The 13,614-nt window shown below is 45.0% G+C and overlaps 1 protein-coding gene across 3 annotated transcripts; it reads right to left on the reverse strand.

Moving 5' to 3' along the window:
• Positions 1-3,775: 3,775 nt before the first annotated feature.
• On the reverse strand, positions 3,776-13,404 carry LOC148442663 (uncharacterized). 3 transcript variants are annotated; one of them, XM_088463649.1, is made up of 6 exons: positions 13,276-13,404; positions 8,979-9,129; positions 8,580-8,660; positions 8,356-8,453; positions 7,545-8,214; positions 3,776-5,292 (listed from the first exon to the last, which is right to left on the reverse strand). In XM_088463649.1, the coding sequence occupies exons 3-6, from the start codon at positions 8,611-8,613 to the stop codon at positions 4,376-4,378; spliced, it is 1,719 nt and encodes a 572-aa protein (XP_088319775.1). In that variant the 5' UTR covers positions 8,614-8,660; positions 8,979-9,129; positions 13,276-13,404; the 3' UTR covers positions 3,776-4,375. The 3 variants fall into 3 exon arrangements, with proteins under 3 accessions (XP_088319775.1, XP_088319773.1, XP_088319774.1); XM_088463647.1 differs by having other exon boundaries at positions 3,776-5,295; XM_088463648.1 differs by lacking the exon at positions 13,276-13,404 and adding an exon at positions 13,005-13,263 and having other exon boundaries at positions 3,776-5,295.
• Positions 13,405-13,614: the final 210 nt, after the last annotated feature.

Raw genomic sequence — 13,614 nt, forward strand, 5'->3', positions numbered from 1 at the left:
GTTCGATGGTTATGGAATATAGGAAATTATTGGTTAGACTGTATAAACTGTAGTGTCTCTATCTAGTTTAAATCAATTAAAGACAATGTAATTTGGAGAATTGGGACATACCCCTAGTGAACTGTCCTATGAACTACAGTGTACTACAAAGACCAAGAACCAATGGAATTATGTTTGTCTGTCTACATTGTTGTTATCATGATCTGTTAAGGTATATAGCCTGTGTCCCAGTCCCAGTCAGTAGCCATTCTCTTGGATGACCAGACCTCAGGATTGATGACTGTAACTGGGACCGGTGCTCTTGCGTATGTATCGACTGTACCTTATGTATTTAATAATTCTTTGTGCTCATAGTTTAGATCAAAGTGCGTAATACTCTTTTATTGTAATAACTTTTTGTGCTTTGGAACCACACTCAAAGTCTGGAAAGCAATTATTTCTTGCGCAACTTGCAAAGCTAAATAGTGATATTTGGGTATAAAGGTTATTAGGTATTCATAATATTATACAACCAGAAATGTGTACCAGTCAAATGGGGGAAAGAGGGGCAGGATTTTTTGCCAGAATAATGGGTTCAATGATAATGATGCATTCTGTTCCTTACGTACTCCCAGATGATGTGTATTTTATATGTGGAAGAAAAGCATACAAGTGGCTCTCTCCGAGCTCTGAAGGTTTATGTTATCTTGGAAGGGTGCTACCAGAAATCATGACTCTTACACATGATGAAATGATTGGTATCCATAAAACCACACCCCCTCCATACATACACACGCAATATGAACATCGTGACAAAAGAAATATACCTGGTGAAGAACATATAGCCACACAATTGATTTGTGAAACAACTGGCTTCCAAATTTTGGTAGCATTAGATCCCACCAGGATAACTCGGGGAACTTTAATTTTTAGATATATCCAAGACTTGGCTAAATTAATAGACAACATCACAGAGATGTATAATGACACTTCCAGGTATACTGGTAAGGAGCTACAGACTTATAAAAAGGAGTTGGTACAACATAGGCTAGTTTTAAACTACTTAACATCTATTACTGGTGGATATTGTGTGACTTTGGCCACCCAATTTGGTGTCAAGTGTTGCACGTACATTACCAATAATACTAGTGACCCCAAAGAGGTGATTGACCGGAAAATGGATGAAATCCTACAACTGAAGTGGGAGTTTCGGAAGGACCATAATACTTTGTTGTATGAGTCAGAGGTAAAGGGTAGAGAAATGGTTCTCATGGTTAAACCCTGTAAAATGGTTCACCGGTCTGGGAGAGTGGGTACAGGAAATGGTTGCTAGTATAGGTAAGCTCCTTATTCTTATACTGATTGTTATTTTAGTAATTGGTTTATGTGCCAGATGTGTTCTAGCTGTGTTGAAGTGTGGAAAAAGTACCACTAAGGTAAACAGTAAAAATGAAATCATGATGATGGTGAATAGTGGTGGTGTAGGTACTAAGGTTGATAAAGAACTGCATTACAATCCTGAAATTGAGTGTACCATCGGATAATAATATGTGAATACGCTAAGTCATGTATAATAATAATTATTGTAAGTGTTCTTTTAAACATCATAATGTAGTCTCAATTCCCCCAAACTTCCTTTATAGGTTTGATGAGGTCCCACATTCTACCAATGATCCCCTATAGATCTGCTGAGTGCGTATAAGGGTTGTTTTACCCTTTCTGAAATGCATTATTGACGGTTCAATGACCAATTTGTGTCACACCATTCAGAAGATTGAATGATTTATTATGCATCGCTATAAAGGTTAAGAATAGAATGTGATTGTTTTATATTTGCTATCAAAAGGTGGACTGTCAAAGTCAAATAATTGGATGATCGTTTGCAATTATTATCTGATGATCTAGTCATCTATAGTCTGATGGCGAGTAAATTGAAAACTACTCTGCATCGGCGCAATCCGATGCGCATAATTGCGCATCCACCACACACATATACTGATGCACATAACGCACACACATATACATATATGCATACATATAGACGCTCGTATGTGTATCCACATACGTACATATAGACGCTCATATGCGTATTCACATACATACATACATACGCACATTTGCTATTTCAATGCAGACGCACATAAGCAAACGCATATGTATAAAATGGTTCCCACACACTATAGTTGATAACCAGAGTTATTAAAGGTATTATGTAATAATTATGATTTAATATGTACTTTAACGAGATCTAAAGTATGGAATACAGTGGACATGTCATGTTTGGTATCATACTAAATCCCTGTTTATTTGCAGACATCCGTTTCTATCGGAAAGGAAATCGCATCATGAGTCCGCTAATTATGGATAGGCAGTTATTGAATAGAATGTTATTTCTTGTATGTAGTGTTGTAGCCAGTTTTAACCAGTTCTTCAGCAGAAAAGATACACAAAGGGACTGTTGGAGAGCTGAGCTATACCCCTGACACCGTATGAACTGACCAATGACCAGAAGCAAGAACCAATGAGAACCTGTCAATTTGTCCCTTTGTTAACTCTGAAACTTGTAATGTATATAGGCTGTGTCCCGATCTCAGTGTACACTCATTCTCTTTGATGATCACAGATGTCTGGATTGATGACTGTATACGGGATCAGTGCGCATGCGTATGTATCGGCTTGTACTATTTTATTGCTTTTTACTCTAAGTGCTAAATCTTTAATAGTGTTACTTTTTCTTTACATAAACAACTTTTTGTGCTTTGGAACCACACGGGAGGGTTAGGGACTCCCGGGGGGACTTAGGGTTAGGCACCTCCTGGGAGGGATAGGATTAGGCTAGGGGAAGGGTGGGTTAGGGTCAGGCACACCCAGGGGAGGTTAGGCACCCTCCCAGGAGTTAGGGTTAGGCACCCCTAAGGGAGGGTTAGGAGGGGAGAGGGTTAGGATACTTACCAGGCACAGTCGAAATCTTCATCTGCTGGATTTCCGGTATTGGTATTTCATCCGCCGAGCTTAGGTCTGGCAGTATGTCATACAGATTCCGCCGGCAGCTACATACCACCTATAATCACCAAGGATACTCAGGAGTTCACCATTGATACCCTGCAGCATCAGCCATTGACTTAACCCACAAGGTCTCTATGCTAGCACCTTATTTTGGCCATAATTTCCCTTCCTACCCCAGCCTGCTCTCCTACAGTGCACAACTATGTACGGTAATCTCTACTGTTTGTTTTCTGGTTGTTTGTTTTTGCTCTTTGGGGTGTTATAGGCTTAAGGTGCGTATCCACTTATAGCTATACAAATGAGAGCACAATTACGACACTGCAATCGTGCTCTCGTTTGTATGTCTAGTGATGTACCTAGACTGAACATTCACTCGTTCAGTCCAGGCACATCCATCATCCCCGTACATGCTGAACCTGACGCGATCATCAGGTTGACCAGCATGTACGGGCGATGATCGATATCAGAAACAACCAGCGGGCACGTGCATCACTGGTTATTTCCGACCTAAACCTGCCTGATTCATGTGCGATTTGCAAGCAATTGCATGATAAATACATCGTTATTGTGTAATCGCCTGCATATATTGCCTAGTGGATATGCCCCTTTACACCTCCAACCGGCCTTATATAATATTAATATATATTTCATCTGTTTTTCCATGATACTGAATCAATTTGTATTCAGCTTATATGATTGACTTGACCCTTTTTGCACATCAACTATTCTTATAATTATTAGAGATCAACTTTATCTAATAAATTAAAAACCTTTTGTATAGATGCCAGGCTGCAGTAACTTCTTTTATTGCATTCCTTCCTCCAGAATCACAATTACATGATACAAGGTTTAACTGTTTACACCACTGAAATAGTTTGGATAGCGATATATGAGATATCAGGAAATAGTGGTCACTTCTACTGATTCATTCAAACCATCTGGGTGGATCAAATTCAGTTAGAACATCCAGATAACCCCCTGATAGCATAGATGGTGCCCCTGGGAGAGTTCAAATTAAATAGTATAAATTATTAATTGCATCTATATCAAGCCCTATATTAATTAATTATTATTGTTTAGATTTCCCTAGCGCTGTACATCCCTCCTCTTTTTATAGTAATGACACATCCCAATTATATGCAGATAGATCACTTCAAATTTTAAAATGCTGTGTGACTGGAGTGTTGCTACAGCCCTGTTTTGTATCAGCTCATAGACATGATTTTCTCCTGTGTGACAGCTGATATCTACCAAGATGTGACTTCTGTATAAAACATTTCCCACACTCAGAGCATGGAAATGGTTTCTTACCTTTGTGATCTCTGCTATGTAACAAGATGATCTTTCTGTGGATAACATTTTCCCACACTCTGAGCATGGAAATGGTTTCTTACCTTTGTGATCTCTGATATGTAACAAGATGATCTTTCTGTGGATAACATTTTCCCACACTCTGAGCATGGAAATGGCTTCTCTGATGTATATCTAAAGCCAATTTATATGTAAAACATTTCCCACACTCAGAGCATGTAAATGGCCGCTCATCTCTGTGACTTCTCTCATGTAGATGAAATGGTTTCTCACCTGTGTGACTTCTCTGATGTGTAACAAGAGATGATTTGTGTATAAAACATTTCCCACACTCAGGGCATGTAAATGGTTGCTCACCTGTGTGACTTCTCTGATGTTTAACAAGCTCTGATTTACGTGTAAAACATTTCCCACACTCAGGGCATGTAAATAGTTTCTCACCTGTGTGACGTCTCTGATGTGTAACAAGAGCTGATTTCTGTGTAAAATATTTCTCACACTCAGAACATGAAAATGGCCTCTCACCTGTGTGACTTCTCTGATGTGTTACAAGAGCTGATTTCTGTGTAAAACATTTCTCACACTCAGAACATGAAAATGGCTTCTCACCTGTGTGACGGCTCTGATGTGTAACCAGCTTTGATATATAAAGAAACCATTTCCCACACTCAGAACATGAAAATGGCCTCTCCTCTGTGTGACTTCTCTGATGTGTTACAAGATTTGATTTCAGCGTAAAACATTTCCCACACTCAGAACATGTAAATGGTTTATCAGGTGTATGAGCTGCACTATGTGTAACAAAAACTGAGGTATCAGGAGAACATTGGTCACAATTAGAGGGATCAGATGATATAGCTGCACTGTGAGGTACTGGATGTATATTTAGAGTAACGGGATTATCTCCTTGAGATTCCTGTGTGATGTTATCTTCTATTTGAATATCTGTAGACAAGATGAGATCTCCCTCCAAGTCATTCCTGCTTGTGCGTCCATCTGCTGGAAATACAATAACTGTATTATTATTATTCAGAGTTCTTCATAAAGCTCACACATTTCATAGCACTTTACAGAGAATATTTGGCCAATTGGCTTACAATCTATATTCATAACCATATCTACTAGTACACAAAATATGCTTAATTTGGGTCAGAAACAAATTAACCTGCCAGTATGATTTTTGCAGGAAACACATACAAACTCCACACATCATTTTGGTCGAAAATGAAACTCATGAACTTAGTGCTGTGAGTCAGCAATCCTAACCCCACTACACCACCATATTCTTATAAATGAAGAGGTTTAGCTGTTTAATTTGCAGGTACAAACGATGACCACATTATTACATTAACAAATGAACCAACAAGAAACAAGACTCTCATTGAACAGATAAAATGACACAAGCACATTATCTGCACAAGTCATAGATCCAGCCACAAGAACAATCTCAACCAGTGATGTTGGTGAACCACAATACCCATCTAGACCTCCCTCACACATAAACACGGGAAACTCGTGAGCTAATTAGCAACAACTGCGTCCACACTACACAAAGTTCTCCAGGTGGATATATATGTAGTAAAATCAGCCTCTATATGGTCCTCTGGTCATCCTCAGGGAGAGTAGTCCCACCAGAGTCATGTTACTAACTTAGGGTAATGAGTCACTGTATATAACCGCTGAGAGGGAAGGAGAGCGATAGGACAGAGCAACACAGAATGATGGCGGCACAGAGCGGGGGAGGCAGCTGGATAGAGTAGGGGAATGGTGCAGGACACAGAGCGGGGGAGGCAGCAAGACTGGATGGGGAATGTCCAAAGGTTGAGCAGGGGGGGGGGGAGCAGGACAGGGTAGGGGAAAGGCACAGAGCAGGAGGCGGCAATAGCACAGAGCAGGGGGGGGGAGCAGGACAGGGTAGGGGAAAGGCACAGAGCAGGAGGCGGCAGGAGAGGGGAATAGCACAGAGCGGGGGGGGGAGCAGGACAGGGGAGGGGATGTCCAAGGGTAAAGCGGGGAAGGCAGCAGGACAGGGGAGGGGAATGGCGCAGAGCGGTGGAGGCAAGAGGACAGGGTAGGCAATGTCCAAGGGCAGAGCGGGGGAGGCAGCAAGACACAGTAGGGGAATAGAGCAGGGCACAGAGGCAGCAGGACAGGCTAGGGGAATGGTGCAGGGCACAGAGTAGGGTAGGCAGCAGGACAGGGTAGGGGAACGGCACAGAGCGTGGGAGGCAACAGTACAGGGTAGGGGAATGGCGCAGAGCGGGGGAGGTAGCAGGACACAGTTGGGGAAAGGTGCAGAGGAGGCAGCAGGAGAAGGGAATGGCACAGTGTGGGGGAGGCAGCAGGACAGGGGAATGGCGCAAAGCGGTGGAGGCAGCAGTACAGGGTATGGAAACGGCACAGAGCAGGGGAGGCAGAAAAATAGGGTAAGGGAATACAGCATGGCATAGAGGCAGTAGGGGAATGGAGCAGGGCACAGAGCGGGGGAGGAAGCAGTACAGGTTAGGGGAATGGTGCAGGGCACAGAGTGGGGGAGGCAGCAGGACAGGGTAGGGGAATGGTGCAGGACACAGATAAGTAACAGCAGAAAGAGGAAGACAGCAGGAGGGCAGAGCAGGATACAGAGACAGGTCAGCAGATAAAGTGTAACAGTACAGAGCATCTAAGCACAGAAAGTGGAGATGCAATTGTGCAATTACGGGTGTGTGGTTGTGTGTCTGTGTGTGATGGGTAGTACACAGTATATTGACAATCACATAATATTAAAAAATAGTGGGTATTGTCACATGTGGTAGTGCACAAGCCAGAATCATGGCTGTTATATGGGGTTTCATCACACTGACCAGTGATTTATTTAGTATAGCTACATCCCTTGTACTGATATAGAAGATACACCAGAGAGTGTGGGGAGGAGACTGGTCAGATCTCTGGGCTGGCAACACACAGTGACATGATGTGAGGGGAGAGCAGGAGTATAATAGGTGCTAATGGCTCCTGATGTATGAGATACACCAGAGAGTGTGGGGAGGAAACTGGTCAGATCTCTGGGATGGTAATACACAGTGACATGATGTGAGGGGGAGGGCAGGAGTATAATAGGGGCTGGTGGGTCCTGACTTACCCACTTGGCAGACACATTCAATGCCTTACTTTGTACTGAAAGAAGGTGGTGTAGGATAAGAGATTGTTGTAGTGACCGAGTGAGGAGAATTTGTGACTTTTTTCTGTAATAAGTGTTTATTACTCACCTGCGTCGATATCTGTAGGTATTTCCTCCTCCTTACACTGCTGATCACCCCTCACATACGTCTCTTCTTCTCCCTCTGTATGTTCTGCCTTCATAGAAGTCATATACGTCTCTTCTTTTTCCCCAGTATCTTCTGCCTTCATATAGGTCACATACGTCTTTACTTTTCCCTCTGTAACTTCTGCCTTATTATCAGTCACATATGTCTCTTCTTCTCCCTCTATATCTTCTGCTTTGATATCAGTCACATATGTCTTTTCTTCTTGCTCTATATCTTCTGCCTTCATATCAGTCATATACGTCTCTTCTTCTCCCTCTATATCTTCTGCCTTCATATCAGTCACATACGTCTCTTCTTCTCCCTCTTTATCTTCTGCCTTTATATCAGTCACATACGTCTCTTCTTCTCCCTCTTTATCTTCTGCCTTTATATCAGTCACATACGTCTCTTCTTCTCCCTTCATATCAGTCACATACGTCTCTTCTTCTCCCTCTGTATCTTCTGCCTCCATATCAGTCACATACGTCTCTTCTTCTCCCTCTATATCTTCTGCCTTCATATCAGTCACATTCGTCTCTTCTTCTCCCTCTATATCCTCTGCCTTTATATCACTCACATACGTATCTTCTTCTTCTATATGTTCAACCTTTATAAATGCCAGACCTTCATCCTATATAACCCACAACAAAAAATTATTTAAGAAAGTCTGATGAAATAAAACAAAAGAATATCAGAGTATAAGACAAACACAGCTTCTCTACAGATCATACAGTGACTGTGGCATATTGGTGAGACCCTAAATCCCACCTACTTGATTCTCCTGTGGGATCCTGCGATTCTCCTCTGTACAATCCTGTGAATACAGAGGATGGGGACATCTCTCTGGGGTATTTCTGCCACCAGGTCCATCTGTAGGAGACACACAGTAACTGTGTACTATAATATAAATATATATATATGATTAATAGATGATGTGTGTATATAGGGAGCCCCCATACCTGCTCTCCCCAATACAAAAAAATTGTCTCATCTTACCCAGTGATGTGAGGGGCCAATAATTCTCCATCATCACGTCCTTGTACAGATCCCTGTATTCCTCTATATATATTCCCCCTCCTGCATGGAGACATAGTGACATCCTAACACCTTATAAGAACCTGACACATACAATGGAACAGCCATCACCCAGACACATCCCCTGGTGTTACTGTATAATGTCCCATTCCCAGCAGTCACCTCTCCAGTCATCATCCAGAAACATCCCCTGGTGTTACTGTATAATGTCCCATTCCCAGCAGTCTCCTCTCCAGTTATCACCCAGACACATCCCCTGGTGTTACTGTATAATGTCCCATTCCCAGCAGTCACCTCTCCAGTCATCATCCAGAAACATCCCCTGGTGTTACTGTATAATGTCCCATTCCCAGCAGTCACCTCTCCAGCCAGCAGCTGGATGATCTTGTTGGCGAGTTCCAGGATCTTCTGGTTATTTTCTCTCTTATGTGTTAGTGAGATGGAGGCGCACACAGGGACGGCTGCTGGGTGTCTGACACTCACTGGATGTCTTCTTCACTACTGTGTAACCCTGTGTATTGGAGAAGCCATCAATAAAAGGTTGAAATTATAATTCACCTATATGGAATAGTTTTTAAGAGTTAATTGTGCATAACTGATATCACTGTGTCACTCCCGTATCCCCTCACCTCCCCAGTCATGTCCCTGTATTACTACTATAGATATTTGATGTCACTGTGACACTCCCAGATCCTCTCACCTCCCCAGTCATGTCCCTGTATTATTACTATAGATATAAGTGATGTCAGTGTATTATTACTATAGATAATGGGATTTCGGTACTTACCACAGGGGATACTGGAGACTAAGTACACTGGTGTACAGAGGCGTGGATAGTTGAGCTGGCACTTTAAATAATTCAGAAGTGTGCAGCTCCTCCCCCTCTATGCCCCACCAGCCCCTTAGTTTAGAAAAAAGGCCAAGAGGAGATGGAGAACAAGAGAAGCAAAGAGAAGCGAAAATTACACAACAAACAAAACCAAACAAACACACAGTACCAATCAAACAGACAGGCGAAAAGCGCTGAGATGGGCGTCCAGTGTTCTCTGTGGAATCAGAGAAAAGGATTTACTGGTAGGGGACACTGGAGACTTGGTTACACTGGTGATGTCCCAAACGTTTCCCCACGGGCGAGAGCACTCTGAGGAGCCTGAAGCAGCAAATGTGTCAAACTGATAAAACCACAAAGGTGTGTTCCGAGGACCAAGTAGCCACCGTGCACAATTGTATGGTGGAGGCACCCTGACGTGCCACTCATGATGTACATACAGAGCGCGTGGAATGCGCTGAAATAGACGGATGAGGTAGCCTATTGCTGCGAATATAAGCCTGTCGTATAGTCAGCTGAATCCATCTTGCCAGCATCTGTTTAGATGCCGTCCAACCCTTCCCAACAGCATCATACAGGACAAAGAGCGAATCAGTCTTACGGAAAGACGCCGCTCGAGCCACATAGACACGAGGTGCTCGAACCACATCCAGAGTCGAGGATACTCCGGAGTCCTCAACTAAAGAAGGCACCATGATAGGTTGATTTATGTGAAAAGCCAACACAACCTAAGGAAGAAAGTGGCTTGTGTCCAGAGCTCTGCCCTATCATCATGAAAAACGTAGACCAACATCTAGCCCCATCTGAAGAAAAAGCAATAACCAGGATAAATGAAAAGTCCTAGACGGATGGCCCCGACTGCCACACCATGCCACATAAAACCGCCAAATGCGGTGGTAATGCGCAACCGTAACTGGTTTTCTGGCACGAAGCACAGTGGGGATAACAGATTCGGGGATGCCTTTGAGTCTCAAGATAGCGCCCTCAACAGCCACCCCGTTCTATGCAGCTGTGATAGGTTGGGACAAAGTGGTAGGGCCACGGATCGTCTTCTTATCTGTATACTCCCCCTCCTGCATGGAGACATAGACAGTGACATCCTGGCACCTTATAGGAACCTGACACACACAATGATACAGTCATCACCCAGACACATCCCCTGGTGTTACTGTATAATGTCCCATTCCCAGCAGTCACCTCTCCAGTCATCACCCAGACACATCTCCCGATGTTACTGTATAATGTCTCTTTCCCGGCAGTCACCTCTCCAGTCACCGCCCAGACATATCCCCTGGTGTTACTGTATAATGTCCCATTCCCAGCAGTCACCTCTCCAGTCACCACCCAGACACATCCCCTGGTGTTACTGTATAATGTCCCATTCCCAGCAGTCACCTCTCCAGTCATCACCCAGACACATCCCCTGGTGTTACTGTATAATGTCCCATTCCCAGCAGTCACCTCTCCAGTCATCACCCAGACACATCCCCTGGTGTTACTGTATAATGTCCCATATTCCGGCAGTCACCTCTCCAGTCATCACCCAGACACATCCCCTGGTGTTACTGTATAACGTCCCATTCCCAGCAGTCACCTCTCCCGTCATCACACAGACACATCCACTGGTGTTACTGTATAATGTCCCATTCCCAGCAGTCACCTCTCCAGTCATCACCCAGACACATCCCCTGGTGTTACTGTATAATGTCCCATTCCCAGCAGTCACCTCTCCAGTCATCACCCAGGCACATCCCTGGTGTTACTGTATAATGTCCCATTCCCAGCAGTCACCTCTCCAGTCATCACCTAGACACATCCACTGGTGTTACTGTATAATGTCCCATTCAGGTAATATATCCCTCACTTGTATATACTATAGGTACAGAGACCCCCCAGTGCTGCTGTATGAGACCATAAGACAGGACAGAGTTTATAGCCCAGGCCTCCCCTCACTGGTATATACTATAGGTACAGAGACCCCCAGTGCTGCTGTATGAGGAGACTGTGTGACAGTACAGGGTATATAGCCCAGGCCTCCCCTCACTGGTATATACTATAGGTACAGAGACCCCCAGTGCTGCTGTATGAGGAGACTGTGTGACAGTACAGGGTATATAGCCCAGGCCTCCCCTCACTGGTATATACTATAGGTACAGAGACCCCCAGTACTGCTGTATGAGGAGACTGTGTGACAGTACAGGGTATATAGCCCAGGCCTCCCCTCACTGGTATATACTATAGGTACAGAGACCACAGTGTTGCTGTATGAGACCGTGTGACAGTACAGGGTATATAGCCCAGGCCTCCCCTCACTGGTATATACTATAGCTACAGAGACCCCCAGTGCTGCTGTATGAGGAGACCGTGTGACAGTACAGGGTATATATAGCCCAGGCCTCCCCTCACTGGTATATACTATAGGTACAGAGACCCCCAGTGCTGCTGTATGAGGAGACCGTGTGACAGTACAGGGTATATAGCCCAGGCCTCCCCTCACTGGTATATACTATAGGTACAGAGACCCCCAGTGCTGCTGTATGAGGAAACTGTGTGACAGTACAGGGTATATAGCCCAGGCCTCTCCTCACTGGTATATACTATAGGTACAGAGACCCCCAGTGTTGCTGTATGAGGAGACTGTGTGACAGTACAGGGTATATAGCCCAGGCCTCCCCTCACTGGTATATACTATAGGTACAGAGACCCCCAGTGCTGCTGTATGAGGAGACTGTGTGACAGTACAGGGTATATAGCCCAGGCCTCCCCTCACTGGTATATACTATAGGTACAGAGACCCCCAGTGCTGCTGTATGAGGAGACTGTGTGACAGTACAGGGTATATAGCCCAGGCCTCTCCTCACTGGTATATACTATAGGTACAGAGACCCCCAGTGTTGCTGTATGAGGAGACTGTGTGACAGTACAGGGTATATATCCCAGGCCTCCCCTCGCTGGTATACACTATAGGTACAGAGACCCCCCAGTGCTGCTGTATGAGGAGACTGTGACAGTACAGGGTATATAGCCCAGGCCTCCCCTCACTGGTATATACTATAGGTACAGAGACCCCCCAGTGCTGCTGTATGAGGAGACTGTGTGACAGTACAGGGTATATATCCCAGACCTCCCCTCACTGGTATATACTATAGGTACAGAGACCCCCAGTGCTGCTGTATGAGGAGACTGTGTGACAGTACAGAGTTTATAGCCCAGGCCTCCCCTCACTAGTATATACTATAGGTTACACAGACCCCCAGTGCTGCTGTATGAGGAGACTGTGTGACAGTACAGGGTATATAGCCCAGGCCTCCCCTCACTGGTATATACTATAGGGACAGAGACTACAGGCTTTTCCCCCCGTATAGTAGGACACAGCAGGCTGCTCCTCCTGTATAATAGGGCACAACAGTCTGCTCCCTTGTATAGTATGGACACCGCAGGCCGCTCCCCCTGTATAGTATGGACACCGCTGGCAGCTCCCCACAGGCTGCTCACTCTGTATGGTAGAACACCGCAGGCCTCTCCTCCTGTATAGTAGGACACCACAGGCAGCTCACCCTGTATAGTAGGACACCACAGGCCGCTCACTCTGTATGGTAGAACACCGCAGGCCTCTCCTCCTGTATAGTAGGACACCACAGGCAGCTCCCCCTGTATAGTAGGACACCACAGGCTGCTCCCCCTGTATAGTAGGACACCACAGGCTGCTCCCCCTGTATAGGAGGACACCACAGGCTGCTCCTGCTGTATAGGAGGACACCACAGGCCGCTCCCCCGGTATAGTAGGACAGCACAGGCTGCTCCACCTGTATAGTAGGACACCATTACCTGCTGATGCCGGACACGGAGACGGCGCCTTCTGTGCGCTCTATGTAACCCTGTCACTGCCAGGCCTCAGCTCCCCAGCCAGCGTCACGTGTTTACCTTTAGGAGGTCTACGCTCGGCTTTAATTTTTTTTAACAATCTGATTGGCTCCTCGAAACGTCACTCACCTCATCATCAGGGAGGAGGCGATGGCTGCAGCCATAGAGACGGCGGGTGGGCGGAGCCGCTTTATTCAGCCCTGCCTCCTGGTAATCTCTCCTCCAATAATGGTGACCATACATGTCCTCAGTGTTGGGAGTCGGCGGCCATTTTCTTGTATACCAGTCAGGCAGCATACAGTA

Source organism: Taudactylus pleione, unplaced genomic scaffold (assembly GCF_031769625.1).
Source record: "Taudactylus pleione unplaced genomic scaffold, aTauple2 ptg001421l, whole genome shotgun sequence".
NCBI lineage: Eukaryota > Metazoa > Chordata > Amphibia > Anura > Myobatrachidae > Taudactylus > Taudactylus pleione.